General features: G+C 40.8%; 1 protein-coding gene across 12 annotated transcripts in view; it reads right to left on the reverse strand.

Moving 5' to 3' along the window:
• TENM3 (teneurin transmembrane protein 3) overlaps positions 1-18222 on the reverse strand; it is a 432264-nt gene that overhangs the window by 173335 nt on the left and 240707 nt on the right. For 11 of the 12 annotated variants that reach the window (XM_076336476.1, XM_076336477.1, XM_076336471.1 and 8 more), the window contains one exon: positions 1171-1380. The exons of the other annotated variant lie outside the window; for it this stretch is intronic. In XM_076336476.1, coding sequence (XP_076192591.1) covers positions 1171-1380 — 210 coding nt within the window. The remainder of the gene's footprint in view (positions 1-1170; positions 1381-18222) is intronic. 12 annotated transcript variants of the gene reach the window in all.

An 18222-nucleotide genomic window follows, 5' to 3' on the forward strand; every position in this document is an offset into this window, starting at 1 on the left:
TTACCTTTTTTTCTTTTTTTTTGAGTTCTTCACAGATTAAATATTGAGCAAGTAGAACATGCAAAAATAAAGTTATCATTGATAATTTTAAAGATCTTAACACAAGCCCCTAACGTGGCAAAAAAAAAAAAAAGGTTGTCAAATTCATGTACACATACACAACTGCTCTTAGCAGACTGGCCTTTTAGACGCAACACCAAAGTTGCACTCAAAGCTAGAAGAGAAGCTCAAAGCTAGTGTTTTTGCTCTGCAAAATAATTCTGTCCAACCAACTGATGTGGAATCTGTGGGAAAATGTTTCTCCAAACCCCCTCTAGTGGTTCATCTGTAGGAGAGTTCTTTACAATCAAAAACCAGAAATGGTTCTTAGAAAATGAAGAGGCTTGTTCCAAGGTTTGCTCATTTACTGGGGAAGGGCTGTGAATTAACAAATTATTCTTCCAGTCTGCCTATCCCAAGAAAATCTGTTCAATCATACAACAAAAATAGAACCCTGTGGCTATTACTTTTTTATGTTAAAAAAAAAAAGTAAAAATGTGGTTTCTTACGGCATGATGTGTAAGTAGGCACTGGTGTTTCAAGTACATGTCACTCCTGTTGGTTACTCATACTGGTTGGGAGGACAAGAAACATGGAAACATACATCTCAGCAACCACCACTGCCTTGTCTCACCACACAGCTCTCTTCCTCTAGATCTCTTTCCTCAATCTAGAGTGACCTACCCAGTAATGTACAAATCCCATTCTCCTGCCGCAGGGAAACTAGGTTCCCAGGCTGGAACCTGCTGAACTTGATGAGGTAGATAACTTTTACGTTATTCTGAAGCTAAACAACATGACAGTTTAAACAACTTCAGCCTACCCTTTAAAAAGTACAACTAAAAGCTAGTCACTTGCTACAAATTACATTACATAATAAATGATTAATGGCTATTGCTTCATATAAGTATCACATTTTAAAATAACTTAAATGAGCTTTTATATATTAGAAGTTACTTTCTACTCTTGCTTATCCTACAGTAAAGTAGAAACATAATTTGCGACATTTAAAGGAAAATCAGTTTAAAAATACAAAGTCATTTTGGTATCTTTAATTTTTATTAGGCAATTTTGTTAGAGGATGAAAAATAAAAGGGTATTCAAACTATGGACAAAGCGTCCTCTTCTTACCATGACCTGGGACAGACACTGAAACAGTACCGGTCTGTACTAGATATGAGCTGGTAGTATAGTCCTCATCTGTATCAGAGTCCTGAACTGGCTGGCTGGCATTATTACTTAATAACCACCTCTGGTTGTCATGGAGATTGGGTGATGGAGGAGGGGAGTGTAAATGTTCAGTAACTGATGGACTAGATGAGGAGGATGGCATGGGAGGACCTATGAAAAAAAATAAAAAAAATTTAAAATATGGGTCAAGATATCACATGAACAACAAATAATTTATTTTTTGCATCACTGAAAGGCTAATAGTCTACTTCAAACAATAAAAAGAGATGGACAAAGAAAATATGACAACAGCATGTAATAAACTGGTTTAAGTGCTTTGGAAAACATAACACAATGCCATGCCTTGCTATTTCAATGGACAGTGTGTCACTACCTGGAATACCAATGTCTCTGCAACACAGAATGACAAAGGAACAGGTGCCAACTGAAATGAAATATTTGTTGTACAACCATTTGGAAAATACAGTATTTTCTGTTTTTCAAGCCTTTAAGCAGAACAAAAGTACTGAAATATATGGCCAAATACAGGGCTGCTTCTTTCAGTGGGACACGCCTGTCTAAAATCTACTTATGGAAGAAAATAATACAGATAAGCAAAGAAAGAGGAACAGTTTTCCCCGTATGGGAAACTCACAGCCCTAAATTTCTACCATATGAGTTATTCTGACAGGAATTTAAGGTTTTAGCAGTGTTTGTCAGATACATATACTATTTAAAACCTATTAAAATGTTTCACCTGTCAAACTTGAGTCCATCTGCACAAGTTGTTTTAAAACATGCAATGACTACATCCCATTTCTACATCTTGAAAGTATCATAAAGGCATCATGGAGGAAGGCAGATTTTAAGTAAAGTTTTAGGATATCATAACAATGCATTTAGTCCTTCAATGAAACAGTAATTAAACCCAGTAAGCAGCGGAGAAAGAGTTACCTAATTTACCCTGTGAATATATTGGTTCTTTGTAGTATTTAGTCAGCACAGATCTCACTCTGTGAGAGTAAGACTGCTGGACTACTTTTGAATAAAGTATTATGTTGCCTGTAGGTGGGGAATTGTACCAGAAAAATGAATCAGCTTTATTACATACTTTGTATTAAAAAAATTAGATTACCCTGCATGGATACCATTCATAACTATGAATCTAAATTTAAATTAAAGAAAAAGGGGTTTTTTCCATCATGTAATGATATTTTTTTATGGTACTCAGTAGTACAGTTATGCTGGAGAGGTGCAGCACCTCTCAATGTTATATCTAAGTTTAATACAATAAATCATATTGGCACCAATAGCTTGAAGTACCTTCCCTCCATCTCCCTTGTACACTGCTAGAATCATGCTGATTTAAAAAAATTTTTTTTTGCTTTCATATTCAGTTTATCCCATCACATAGTATCTTAAAGATCTCTAAAACACATTGCTAAGTCCTAACCAATTGGTTTCCCTGGAAAGAAACCTGTGACAGCCTCACCACAAACTGTTTGCTTAATTCTTTCACATGTCATTTACCTCTTCTCAAACTTGTAGCAAACAGCACAATGTATATTATTACCAATTTTTAAGACTTAGGTTTGGTTCTGGAAGGAAAGTGAGCACTCACTATTACTCAAGTAACTCCTGTGTGAAACCCAAGATTTATAGCCAGGGAAATAACAAGGATGGAGGAATGACATTTTACAGGGCTCAACTTGGGAATCTGGAAGTAGAGAGTGGGCACATTTTCAAGTTCAAGATGAAGTGCCACCAGATTTTCTTGCTACACCTTGATTTTTTACATTGCTTGCTTCAATAACCTGGATTTGTGGTTATTTCTTGATGGAGTATTTAATGCATTATTTATTATGTACCCAAACTGATTTGGATAGCCATTATATTTCATTTTTTGAATAATTCAAAAAAACTTGTTTGTTTTTTCAAATACAAATTAACTCTATGATTTTTTTTTTTTTTTTTTTTTTTTTTTTTTAAGCTTGGAACAATCTCCCTTTACTTGCTTTGGACTTCTCTGACTAGAGAGGAGAGCTATAGTAATATGTTCCAGATGTATACTGTCTGAAGCAAATCAGCATCTCAGTAATACCTGCGGAGCTTATGCACAACACTGTTCTCAATATGCTTCCTCTCTTCTTCTCAATTTACACTGATTAACTTTCATACACAACAGAGCCTTGGTTACGCATACCATAATCATACAAAATATCCTGTTGCCTGAAAATGTGTCATGTCCAAGGTCCCTTAATTATTTTGTAAATTCCCTCATTTATCCAAATTTATTAATTGTCTCAGTGCTACGTGGCTAGTTGACACTGTACTGCGCTGATGAGTAGCCACCTGGAAAGAGCATCACTTGGGTGCTCTGGCTTACCGAGTTTCTCAGTTCAGAAAACACCGTGTGTAAGGTGTGCGCTGGAAGCGTGGGGCTATTAGCAAAGCTCCCACAGTACATGCAGTGGGGACAGATCTCTGCTACTGCAAAAATTGGTGATTAAGGCTGTAACACCACCAGGAAATTATGCAACTTTGGTGATTTTATTTTTATAGATAAACCTAATTCTGGCAGGCAGGCCTTTCTTGTCACAAAGTTCCATGGTCTGCAGAGAAAAGGGAGCCTGTTATAACATGAGCCAATTCTTCACAAGAACCCTAGGCCAACCAGCTGGGACATGTATTTCTGTACAACTTCATCCAGCACTAGCAGATTTCTGCAATGAGTTCCACTTTGATTCCAAGTGAAAAGACAGATAGCTATCTATACTGCCATTTATAGAATAAGCTACGTGTTAAGAAAAAAAAATACTTAACACACTAGAAAGGGATCGTAAATGATGTGCATATTTCCCTCCAATTTTTTTTTACATGGAATGAAAGGCATTTAAAAATATTTGGTAATATTTCTTATTGAAGTCTTAACAAACACATTTATAAATCACAAAAATCATTAAGTATGACAAAAGCCAATTATATTGATTATAACACTTTTTCCATACAGCTTGGAGGCACACGATGATGCAAATATTTCAGTCTAAGGAAAACCACAGAAGTACAAATATTGAATTCTCCCCCCCTCCCGCTTCTGCTTCTTTTGGTATACATCTAGCAAAAATTTCTGTTGTTCTGCTTTGACTTTCTTGCCCATACTTTAAAAAAGCAAATGTTCTTGTTTTTACTATGTGACGTTGATATAAGATAGTAAGCTATTTTTGATGAGAAAGTATACTGGGCTTAAGAGTACTTAAATCTCATCTTTTAGGTTAGTTATGAGGATAAACACTTTAATTTGTTGGCATTTTCATCATTGAAAATACATGACTTTCAATTATCTTTACGTACTTCCGAAAAAATTATTTCACACAAAAATGCAAAAAAAGATTTGCAGCAAATATAGGCAAACTCCAGCAGGAATAGACTCAATATAGCAATATGTGAAGATGTGAATAAATTTGCTAAGGAAGCAATATGAGTCCTCAAAGAAAGTAAAACCCAAAGAAAATTGGTTGTAAGAAGAACATTAACAAAGAAATACACCTGAGCTAATAATGGATACATTAAATACATATGTACAAGGTAATTATGTTTAAAAAATTGTACTGTTCTGTGCAAAGATCAGCACTGATCTAAAAGACAGTATAAACTAAAAGTTCGGAGCAGAACTGATGTCACGTATGGAAAAGCTGAAAGGGACAAGTATGGTAAGTGCAACCCATAAAAAGATAGCAAAGAAATAATGGGGAAGACTGCCATCAATGGACTGGTAGGAATGGGAGGCACAGGGATGCGTGGGACTCTTGATATTAAGTATATTAAGGCTTAAGTAAGTCTAAGGCTGAGCCTCTGGCAATTGCTGCTGCCTAACACCGTGGGTATGAGAGCAGGGAAGCAAGGGTGGCTACCACAGAGCATGGGAAGGGCCGGGGGGAGCAGAGGACAGAGCTGTGCCTTCAACCCAGAGCCTCAGGGACACTGCACAGGTTACAGTTGTGTACAGGTTACCTACACCCTTTCCCTTAAAAAAAGCTATTAGCAGCACTTAAGCTTATTTATATCGTATTATGAAGAAGGAATTCCAACAACTACTCAGCTTTCATCTTTTATCTGTCACCACATGCTAAAGCAGCACTTTACTTCAACACCAATGGGTGTGTAGATGAATTACACACTGCATCTTCACTAGACGTATTTTGGAGAAAATAGTATTGGACACTTTTGGAACGTGGCATTTAGGAGAAAAGTAGGATGGAAGAGAAGCAGTAGTAATGATCTCCTGCTGTTGCAGGGTGGGCGGGCTGGAATAGATGACCCAGAAAGTCTCTGCAGGGCCCTAAAATACATGCACTTACAAAAACTTCCCAACAGATTCAAACTCAAAACAGAGACATTTTGCTGGCAATATGATACCAACAAGAAAGGGAAAACCTTGTTTATTTTCTTTTGTAATTATAGATTTACACATTCTTAAGATCATGTTTTAGTTCAGGAAAGTCTTTGTTGCTTCATAAATTTCTTTAATGCTGAACTTTTGTTCATATCTCTAGATTAGTTCTCAAAACCTGGCATTATCAATTCACTTTGCATAAGATGTATTGCGAGTTACATACTTTGCAAAAGTAATTTCACTATAAAAATTCGAAGGGCCATTATTTTCATCTCAATCAGAATGCATAAATACTACACCTAACTCTTCTATACAACTTCTGATGCCTGCTTAAGGCAATACAAGAGTAGACAGCTCTGTTTAGGCTGTTTAGCTATGGCAGAACAGTGCATTTTTCCTTTCACAGTATTGGCAGCCCTTGTCACTGAGACTGGAGAAAAAAAATCCTCTATCTGCATCTCAAAGACAGAGGGGGAGAGTCTTATTTTGAAGTTAGTCATAAAGAGTACTTATGGACTTCAATGTCAGTAAGAAAATGCTATTAAATTACAAATTGCAAGGTAGGTATCTCCTTTCTTTACTTAAATTAATGGAATTTTTGCTGGTGACTTCATGGAAATGAAGATTTCATGTTATTTTAAATGACACTATTATGTCATATAAACCCCAAAACATACCACATACTGTGAAAAAATATGTTATACGTATAATGGCTCACTAACAGCAGCTATATATATCCATTTTGTACTTTGCTCCTCACAACAGGAAAAGACAGTTTTGTTTTGTTTTGTTTTGTTTTAAATAAAACAGTTAATGGGATCTTTTAAAACTGGGATCAGACAGGCAGTGGTTTGTGAAGGTCAGAAATCATGTGTCTTCTGGCTAAATTAATTAGAAACCAAAACACTTTCAAACAGGCAGAAGGACACTTATAGCCCTTCTGAATCAAGCTGAGATGAATCTTTGCAATCTGTTCTAGGACTTCCCAGCGTGCTGAAAGCTGTGACACACTCTTGGTAAATAGGGCACCTATACCCTCCTAAGAAGTTTACTGATCGCATCCCGAAGTTTCAATTTCCGATGTATTACATGTAGTTTGACCCAAAAAAGCCCCCTAAAAAACTCAGACCCCCACACCTGGTACATACAACCCTAAGCAACCCGATTTTGGACCTCTTCGTCTCTGCATATATAACACAGTTAACATTAAGTGAGTTTTAATTGTAAACCCATTTTTTATTATGGACTCCCTGTATGCACTCCAACCTGTATGACTTGGCATTGGCATTTATCTCTCTGCTGGATACTGCAGCCTTCTGCAGTCAGCCTGCAGTGACAGTTATCTCTTAATTAAAACTCTACATGCAAATAGAACTACTGAAAAGTGTTGGGGCATAGCACACAAAGAACGATTATTTATAACCAAAACAGTTCTTTTTATCTACTTATACTGGAGTCGACCATTGTAGCTACTGTGAAGATCTCCCCAAGGAAACACATGCATAGACAGTCTTTCAAATATATATACATGTACATATACACATATATAAATAAGGCTGTATAAATCCATCTATAGTGAAAAACATTCCAGTGAGAAGAACTACGTGCTAAGAATTCTTTTAAAAATAAATACTTTCAAAAGCACAAAAATGATGCTTGCAATCTACTGTGGGTTTTCCATTTAATTTTTTTTGTTTTGCTTTGTTTGTACACATAACAGATAATGACCCTTTTACCCCTGAATTGGGAAGTATATTTTCCAAGTTTCGAATCCCTCTGAGTGCTGATGAGCTGTGACTACATCTCAGATGCAAATATTAAATGCAAATGACATCTACCTTTCCTAGATTTCCTTGAAAAGTTATTACTTCTAAACAAAACAGGTGCATTATCTTGACATGTATTTCATCTCTCAAAGTTGCAACTGCTTCTGTAGACTGTGAAAGCTGAAACTTTACAAGACGATAATCAGAGGACATTGATTTGAAAACAAAAATAATCCATTAGAAAGCAAGAGAAATGTTGGCCTGAAATACTGTAATTTGGTGTGGGTTTTTTTCCTTCTTGGAAGCATAGCATAATAATCACAGTCTGTAATACAAAGCTTGTAATTGTCTTCTGAAAAAGAGAAAGGTTTCTTAAGAAAAATGGTTATGCATTAGAACTGACACTTATTTCTGAAGCAAACACTTTGTGTTTTGAGGCATTTTGGTGGTTTTGGAAATTTAACAGCTGCTGCTCAGCAGATTGCTAAATGAAAAGGAGTGCCCTGTTCTTACAGGGGTCAGACTGCATGATCACAACAGCTCCTTCTTCAATCCCGAGTTCAGGCAGTGCTCATCTTTGCTTTAAATGGGAGTTTTGTCTGTAAAGAAATTGCAGAATCTGAGCCTTAACTGACAGATTATCCTAACCAAAATGCATTGCTCTCACTATCTTTATTTTTTATTATTATTTTCAAAAGGAATTATCTTATAACACAAGAGCCAGGTGCAGAGCAAAGGTCCACTCAGCTAGGCAGAAAGTTCATGAGCTGAACTAAAAACTCAAGCATCTCTAGCATCCAAGTTTTATTTTTAGGAGCTATTCTACTCAACTCAACTGAACTTTCCACTTTATTTCCCCCAATATTAATCAAAAGTGGGCACGCAAAATGTTGGGAGGGGAACAGAGAGCTATTTCCAGGAGAGTGAAAATCCTCATTGCACTTAGAAAATAATTTTAAGTGATAGGTCTCCATAGTTTTAGAAAAAGATGCCTAATTCTTTTTTTTTTGGGGGGTGGGGGTTTTTGGACAGAAGCGAGCTGACGAAATCAACACCAGATTGCAGAATGTCTCGATTAACTCATATCTCCACTTGAGACGTAAAAGTTCTCAAACGAAAATGTCACCTCTCCATTTAGAGCATCTGCTGGGATTCAAGCCCCTCTGCCTTGTGATGAGAGCCTCACCCTGCACAGCCAGGACAGGGAGACACCAGCTCAGCCACCGACTTCGCTGTACAAGTCGCATGCTCAGTTTTGGCGAAGCCACTACCACTTGCAACCAACTCGCAAGCCCCGGCAGCAAGCACAAGGCAGCTGTAGCATCGCGGCCAGGAGGTCTCCAAAGGCACACAGCGCTCGGACTGTGCAGGCTGGGGAGCTCCTGGAGTCCCCATCTGGACCCTGCGTGGCTTGGCCACAGCCCTGGCCCCTTCGTACCACAGCCACCAAGCTGGCGCCTGCTCAAATCCCGCCAAATGACAGGGTGTGTGCAGAGGTGCACGGTCTCTCTACACGCAGGCACGTATACACAGCTGTGTACCGATGCAATGCAGAAGGCACACGTTTGTGGCTAACGACTTCTGCCTCAGTCACAGCCGCCCTGCACTACTGCGCTCACCTGCCTGGGCTTACTGCTTCACTGACCACTACATGGGGGTGGGAGAGGGCAGGAGAGGTCTCTTGAGCGGAGGGGATGTGCAGCCAGACATTCTCTCTACTCCCTATTCAGCAATTCATGTGCCAAACAAACAACTAAGTCAGCACCACACAGTGCTGTAGACAGAACCCAGCCTTTCTCAAAAACCTGCCAGGATTTTCATGTTAAAATACACCAAACTACAAGCACACCACAGACACGAGCAAAAACCAGGAAAAAAACCCACCAATGTTTGGGGTTTTTTGCATTTCCAGAAATGGAACCGAGCATCAAAAACGGAGCTGCTGGCATACACTATAACTGGTGTATGGAGGATAGTTGCACTCAGTCGCTGTGTGTCTTATAGTCACTCAGCAATGAGGCTGAAGAGTTTACCAAGTTTCCACTCTCAGCCCTGACATTTGTAAAAGACTAAGTTTTCTGGGTGCTGATATTCTTTCAGATGGCAATTCATGAAGAGTAATCACCTAAAAAAGTAACCTTTGAAGAAATGCTTCTTTATTCTTCCTATCTGTAACTTTTTATTATTAGAGGTGAAATGCATTGAGCCATGTCACATCTGCTTTATCATTCTTCCAGCATGACTCTGTGGTAGCCTACGTACTTTGTATTTTTAATGCTGCTTTGGGCTAAATTAGGGGGGGGCGGAAAAAGTCTTTTTGGAATAGGACAGGAAATGCATCTTGAAGAGCACAAGAGGACTTGGGGGTTTTTTTTGGAAGGGAGTGGGGGAGAGCCTTGTTAAAGAGAAAATAAATCTTCTGAGAATGACTCACAAATCATCCAGTTTTCAGAATCAGGTAATTTCCCACCCTCATTCCTCCCACCCCAGTAAGAAGTAATCGAAAGAGGAATCAAAATAAATACTAATTAACTATATTTGGTTTTCTTAATTCTACTGGGCCCTACATGAGAAAAGCAGTCAAAGCAATGGTAGGGATGCCAGTTTTGCCTACTTTTGCTACCAGTGTGGCCACTGCCTTGCAGTCTGTTATAAAGGGAACCATATCTTTGAAGCAAAGCATCCAGAGATGCTCTTAATGACATTGGATTGACTATGCTTGCAGACCACAGAATATGACTTGGCTTCTTAGAAGGGAACATGGCAATTTAAATAGATTTTTGACAGAAGCTAACAAAGACCAACAAACTGCTGAAAAAGTGTTCCATAAAGCTCATCTATAAAAACTAATATCTTAGTTCTCAATATTCAAACTAGTTACTTCTTTTAGTGTGGTTATTTATATTCCTGTTAGCTGCATTTTTTGGACCATTAGCTATTTCAAAAGATCGTGGCTTTGGCACAGTAGAGGAGGAGGAGAAGGAGTGATGAGATGACTGTTGCCATCTTCACCAGCTCCTGATGGAAAGCTGCCCCAGGGACTGGCACATGCCCCACTGTGAGCTCCACGTGCCTCCTGGCACAGCCCCATGAGGACCAGCACGCTGTTGGGCAGCCACAAGCAGTGCTACTGCCAGAGCCTTCCACATGAAAGAAAACGTCGTGCCGCTACACCCTGTGTTTTCCAAATAAAATAAACCAATAAAACTGCCCATAAAACTAAGGAACCATATGATGCTTACAAAAGAGTAAGTTTAGCAATAAGAGAGGAGAAAGCAGTCCTGCTAACAAAACATCAAACTTGTCTAACCAGTGAAGAAGTCTTGAACTTCATAGGGTTTGTATGCCTGAAGGTAACACAACTGACTATTTTTGTTAGCTCTTTGTCTCTCCATTTTCAAAAGCCCTTCCCTTCCTCCTGCACTTTCAAGTTTCACTCCTTGTTGGGGCTTTTTTTCTGCTATATTAAGTGTAACTCCTCAACAAAGGAATTTTGGGGAGGGGAGGAATTACAGAATTACTAGAAAATTATCAACAGTTGTCTCACGTAGTACCACTCTCACAAGCAACAGGACATTTACTGGACATTGATGTCTCATTACATCTAGTATGTAATTTATTTCTCTGCTGGAACAGAACTTACCAGCTTTGCCCACGTGGAGAAAATATTTCTACCTTAGAAACAAATAGACCACCACAGGCAGTAAGGTGGAAAGCTTAAATGAAAACCCGCTGCATGATCACCAAAGTTAGCTCGCTACCAATGCTGCTAAGGCAGTGGTGTTGAAATGGGATGGAGGTGGCATTTTAGGGCCAGATTTTTGACAAAGCCTAGTCTCATTGAGGGATGATTTAGAAAACTGAGAACAATAAAAACTGTTGGGTACTGAGAACTCAGAGAAAGCTGGCCTCTTTATTTAGGTGTCTCTGGAAATTCAGCATTAAACAAAACCCCCACATCAACGAAGTCCCTTATTTTTGCCTGAATGTACAAACAATAATGTTTTAACTGGTGAGAAAATTTATACAGTATTTGTAAAGCACTAGTTGCACATTTTAGTCACTCTCTTCCATTGTAAGAAATTATTGCAATCTAAAATAGAATATATTTTGACTAGTTATATAAAGCCCCTATTTGATAGCTTTTAATTTTGTAACATTTTATCTGTGTTCATACTTGGCAGGACTGCATTGTGCTCTAGCTATATGTAGAATTTAAAACCATAAATTTCAAATACAGTTAGTTATCCATCCAACTTCAGAAGAATACAGACTTAACATTTCTTAAAAAAATATACAAATCCCTCACATTAGCTTAGGTAGGTCAAAAAATGCTGAATGGAGGTAAAAAAATCCCTTTGGCCTCAGACTAAACATGGAAAATTTCAGTCCAGAAGTGCTTTTCATAAAGTTACGAGCTAATGAACAAAAGGGGGTTCTAATAAAGTTTCATGAAATGTTAGCCATAAAATCCAGCAGTAATAATGTAATCTTTATTTCTTTGCCAATTTGACCACTTCAGAATAGTAAAAAAACAAAGTAAAGTAAACCACACTGGTTACTTCTAAGAGGTTTTATCTCAATGAAAATAGAAAAGGCCCAAAAGACTGGGCCAAAATACATATAAGGAAAATTCCAAAATAGAGAAAATACTTGTTTATGCCTGACTGAAGCCAAGGGTAACAAACCCTCTTTACCAAGCTGCTTCCCAAATCCTTGGGCCTTTGTCCAAGGACAAGGGAAATGCCAACTGGGCCATCCAAATCTGCCGACAGACAGAGGTCTTTGAAAAGAGATGAAAGGAAATTCTCATCTGAGTGCTTTGCAAACTCTGAAACAACTGCTCTTCATCTAAATGGTAGAATCGCCAGCAGAAGCTGTATAAGCCTCCGAGTTCCTGAAAAATTATTAATGTTGAAGCATTTCAAGATGCACCTCTCAGCACCTGTAAAACCTGCCAGATAAAAGCCAAGTACTACGCAGAAAGCATTTAAAGGCATCAGTCTAGAAGCCCTGCCCTGTAGAACTAAAATTCCCCATATATTTTATTACACATGCTTTCTAAGATTATCCACGCCCTCACATCAACCTTCATAAATCTCTACTGCCAAAACATCTACCAAAGCACTTACTGGTAAGAAAAGACACGACCAAATTTCTTATTTGACTGCTTTTTTTCCACTCTGAAAAAGACACTTTTTAATAGGTTCTTGGCCAAGATTACATTTGTATTCACACAATCCTCCTTTTAAAAAAAAAAAGTAATGCAACAAATTATGAGAGCAGCCCCTCAAAAAGCCAACTAATGGCTTGACTTTGTCCACATTCATATCAGCACAAAGCAACTAATTTTATATGATGCTTGATAATGCAGCACTATGTAAGGAAAAGATTAGGCAGGAACACTTACAAGCTAAATATACTCATTCTGAAAGTATCAGACCATATAAAATGAATTTTCTAAGCACAGAAAAAAAGAGAAACACAGAATTGAAACCGGGTTTACCCACATTTCACTCTTTTTGTACTTTGGCATGTTTATGCCTAACATGCATGCAGTTTTCTGATGCAGTTGCTGTTACTACATGGTACTTGATTTAGCCTCCTACACTCTAAATGCCATGGTATCTACACGAAGAGATAAAGACAAAGGAATACTCTTAGCTCTCTTGCTCAGTTATCTGAGATGCTTTCTTTTCTTTGTGTTGTTTGTATTTGTTATTTATCTTTGAGGTATCCTAGTAGTCCAAATAATCATTCATTGTGTGTTTTCTGAAGCAGTTACCATTCATTATGTGTTTTCTGAAGCAGTTACAGCCTGCAAAGTCAATTCTTGGTCAGAATTTTTACATCCACAAGTAGAAAACAAATCACAGGATACTTCAAAGTCAGATCCTGTCAAACAGAGGAGAATGTTAATCAATGCAGTTTAATACAAACCCGTCTGTCACACTGCTGCTCAGATTATGTGTGCTGAGGTGAGCAGGCAGCGATATTAAGAACTATACAAAAATTTCTTTTGAATAAAAATGATGCATCAGCCCATAACGTTCATCAGCCCATGCAAACTCCCAGGAATCCAGCTTTCACTGCAGTGTCCTTTTGGATCTGTTTATTTCAGAAGATGTGGTATGAATGATGGTACAAAAAGTTTTACTATGTTTTAGGCATAAATGACTCATACATCATTCCATTTGAATGAAAAAATCCTAACATGCAAGTACAATATGTTACTGCAGCTGCTCCATGGGAACAACAACATATCCATTTGGAAGGAAAATACATTTATGAAAATGCCTGATTAGCAGAAAAAGCAGAAAACAATTCATTATAAACAATAATATACAACACAACTGCTTTATTTGACATTTTAATGGTTACAGTCTGTTTTCATGGAATCTATTGGATTAAAACGCATCCAGCTCTTCCCCTCCCACCCCCAGCTCAGATTAGTCTTCATTGATGTTATCCATAAAAAAACCCAAAAACCCCTCTAGTTTTCTATAAACCAGGCTTTGAAGGAGAGGCTCCCATGCTAGTTGAATGGGACAGAGTACACCAAATTATCTTCTTGCTTCAGGCATCTCCTACCAGGATCCCAGTTTGGGGGCAGAAATGTACGTTCCCTCTCCTTTTTGCTTTGCAAAATACTGTATTTTTATCTTGCATGCCTCCTATCCCCTGCAAAGGTTATGAATTGAATGCTGCAAAGCCGGCAGGCGATGTACCTCTGAGAATTGCACCACCTATATGAAGTCAAGGCAGTGCCACCTACATCACGGCATCATGCCATTGTGCAGCGGGATAGCTATGACTTAGTCACCATCACAGAAACATGGTGGGGTGACTCTCATGATTGGAGTGCTGCAATGGATGGCTATAGACTCTTCAGAAGGGACAGGCGAGGAAGGAGAGGCGGTGGGGTGGCCCTGTATGTTAGGGAGTGTTTCGATTGTCTAGAGCTCAACGATTGTGATGATGGTACGGTTGAGTGTTTATGGGTAAGGATGAGGGGGAAGGCCAACGAGGCAGATATCCTGCTGGGAGTCTGTTATAGACCACCCAACCAGGATGAAGGGGCGGATGAAGTGTTCCACAAGCGGCTGGCAGAAGTCTCTCAATCGCTAGCCCTTGTTCTCATGGGGGACTTCAACTTCCCGGACGTCTGCTGGAAATACAACACGGCAGAGAGGAAGCAGTCTAGGAGGTTCCTGGAGCGTGTGGAAGACAACTTCCTGACACAGCTGGTAAGCGAGCCTACCAGGGGAGATGCCTCTCTTGACCTGCTGTTTACAAACAGAGAAGGACTGGTGGGAGATGTCGTGGTCGGAGGCCGTCTTGGGCTTAGTGACCATGAAATGGTAGAATTCTCAATTCGTGGTGAAGTGAGGAGGGGGGCCAGCAAAACCGCAACCATGGACTTCCAGAGGGCGGACTTTGGCCTGTTCAGGACGCTGGTTGAGACAGTCCCCTGGGAGACAGTCCTGAAGGGCAAAGGGGTCCAGGAAGGCTGGACAATCTTCAAGAAGGAAGTCTTAAAGGCGCAGGAGCAGGCTGTCCCTGTACGCCGTAAGAAGAACGGGCGGGGAAGACGACCGGCCTGGCTGAATGGGGAGCTCTTGCTGGGACTCAGGAAAAAAAGGAGAGTCTACCACTTGTGGAAGAAGGGGCAGGCGACTCAAGAAGAGTACAGGGATCTCGTTAGGTCATGCAGAGAGGAAATGAGAAAGGCAAAAGCCCAGCTAGAACACAATCTGGCCGCTGTCGTTAAAGACAACAAAAAATGTTTTTACAAATATATTAATGACAAGAAGAGAGCCAAGGAGAATCTCCATCCTTTATTGGGTGCGGGGGGGAACATTGTCACCGAGGATGAGGAAAAGGCTGAGGTACTTAATGCCGCCTTTGCCTCAGACCAGTAATCCTCAGGGTATTCAGCCCCCTGAGCTGGAAGACAGGGACGGCGAGCAGGATGAACCCCCTGAAATCCAAGAGGAAGCAGTCAACGACCTGCTACGCCACCTGGACACTCACAAGTCTATGGGGCCGGATGGGATCCACCCGAGAGTGCTGAGGGAGCTGGCGGAGGAGCTCGCCAAGCCACTCTCCATCATTTATCAGCAGTCCTGGTTAACGGGGGAGGTCCCGGACGACTGGAGGCTTGCCAATGTGACGCCCATCTGCAAGAAGGGCCAGAAGGAGGATCCGGGGAACTACAGGCCTGTCAGCCTGACCTCGGTGCCGGGGAAGATTATGGAGCGGTTCATCTTGAGGGCGCTCACAAGGCATGAGCGGGACAACCAGGGGATCAGGCCCAGCCAGCACGGGTTCATGAGAGGCAGGTCCTGCTTGACCAACCTGATCTCCTTCTATGACCAGGTGACCCGCCTAGTGGACGAGGGAAAGGCTGTGGATGTGGTCTACCTGGACTTCAGTAAGGCCTTTGACACCATCTCCCACAGCATTCTTCTAGAGAAGCTGGTGGCTCACGGCTTAGACAGGTGTACTCTGCGCTGGGTAAAAAACTGGCTGGATGGCCGGGCCCAGAGAGTTGTGGTGAATGGAGTTCAATCCAGTTGGCGGCCGGTCACGAGCGGTGTTCCCCAGGGCTCAGTACTGGGGCCGGTCTTGTTCAATATCTTTATCAATGATCTGGATGAGGGGATCGAGTGCACCCTCAGTAAGTTTGCAGATGACAGCAAGTTGGGCGGGAGTGTTGATCTGCTCGAGGGCAGGAAGGCTCTGCAGAGGGACCTGGGCAGGCTGGATCGATGGGCCCAGACCAATTGTATGAGGTTCAACAAGGACAAGTGCCGGGTCCTGCACTTCGGCCACAACAACCCCATGCAACGCTACAGGCTTGGGGAAGAGTGGCTGGAAAGCTGCCCAGCAGAGAAGGACCTGGGGGTGCTGGTCGACAGCCGGCTGAACATGAGCTGGCAGTGTGCCCAGGTGGCCAAGAAGGCCAATGGCATCCTGGCCTGTATCAGAAATAGTGTGGCCAGCAGGAGTAGGGAAGTGATCGTGCCCCTGTACTCGGCACTGGTGAGGCCGCACCTCGAATACTGTGTTCAGTTTTGGGCCCCTCACTACAAGAAGGACGTTGAGGTGTTAGAGCGTGTCCAGAGAAGGGCAACGAGGCTGGTGAGGGGTCTGGAGAAGAAGTCTTATGAGGAGCGGCTGAGGGAACTGGGGTTGTTTAGCCTGGAGAAAAGGAGGCTGAGGGGAGACCTCATCGCTCTCTACAACTACCTGAAAGGAGGTTGTAGCGAGGTGGGTGTCGGTCTCTTCTCCCAGGTAACAAGTGATAGGACGAGAGGAAATGGCCTCAAGTTGCGCCAGGGGAGGTTTAGATTGGACATGAGGAAAAATTTCTTTACTGAAAGAGTGGTTAAACATTGGAACAGGCTGCCCAGGGAAGTGGTTGAGTCACCATCCCTGGAGGTATTTAAAAGACGTGTAGATGAGGCACTTAGGGACATGGTTTAGTGGGCATGGTGGTGTTGGGTTGACGGTTGGACTCGATGATCTTAGAGGTCTTTTCCAACCTCAATGATTCTATGATTCTATGACCTCCCAGAGACAAGGCTTCCGGATGTCCCAGTCTTCCCTTTTACAGCCAAGGAAACCTCTACCTCTCTACCTTCTTCCATCTTACCTGTCCTTGCCCTTTTATTTCCATACACCCTTCTTATTAATGGACACCTATTTTCCCTCACACTGCAATTAAAAAGTTTTATATGCTGCTTCTGTTACAAATTAATTAATTTATTGTAGAAAAGAAAGGGAACTTCCACTAAAAAGTTATCAAGACAAGAACACGTGGGAGTGTTGAATGTAGCACTAGTTAAATAACTATGCCATTTAATGTAAATCACTAGCATAACAAAATATACTTAGAAATTATTTACAGCTTTTTGTAACGCGTGCATGGAATAACATAAGCACACAGGTAATATTGCTAATGCCATTGTTTCTTTTGATGAAAGCAAACTCAGACATGTTTAAAAAAAAATAATGTGCGAATTGGATACAGCTGGGCACTTCTTCATGGAGCATCCCCAACCATTTACCAAAAGGAACTGCAGACTCTTCAACACGAGAAGAGACTCAGAACTACCTTTATAACCACCTGCTACTTGAGAGGCATCTCAGATGGTTAACCCAACTTTTGGTCATCATAAGAGAAAAATGGGCAAAACCAGCAGCTAACCAGAGAAAAGACGCTTGAATGTTTGGTTTAATTCAGTCCAGAGGATTAAGTCCCATCTTCCACCTTCCAGGTGAGTGCCCCAGCTAATGAGCCCTCAGCTAATAGCAGAGCAACTTGTTCTCCCTCTCTTTTTTTCATTAAAATCTCTAAAGAATTGTGTTTACTTCCTCATCAAGACGAATGCCAAGCCTGCTAAATTTTTCATGACACTGAATTCTTGTTCTCCTGCCAGCCCTAGTTATGTGTGAACATTTTAGGCTCCCTCAGGCATTTATTTTACTACAGAGTCCTGAAATACTTAAGTCTATTAAGACCTAAAATAAACACGCAAAAAGGAGGAATCTGCTAGTTGCTCTCCCAGTCTACGTTTTAAGGAGGCAGTGCCTACACCAGTGAAGCCTGGAAATTATTTTCAGTGTCGCTGGTACATTCGGCAACAGACCCATCAAGCCGTGTCAGCTACCACAGTGGGGTTCAGCTCCATGCCACGGCAGGAGCAGCACCGTCTGCAGGCTGGGAATAACTGGCCAAATGGGGCTGAGTCTGGGATAATCAGCTGGACTGCAAGTGCACAGCCAGAGTGGAAGGCGTAACGCTTTCCAGAAAAGCTGCATTTACTGAACTCACACACAATGATTATT

This window comes from Aptenodytes patagonicus, chromosome 4 (genome assembly GCF_965638725.1).
Source record: "Aptenodytes patagonicus chromosome 4, bAptPat1.pri.cur, whole genome shotgun sequence".
In the NCBI taxonomy this organism is placed as follows: Eukaryota; Metazoa; Chordata; class Aves; order Sphenisciformes; family Spheniscidae; genus Aptenodytes; species Aptenodytes patagonicus.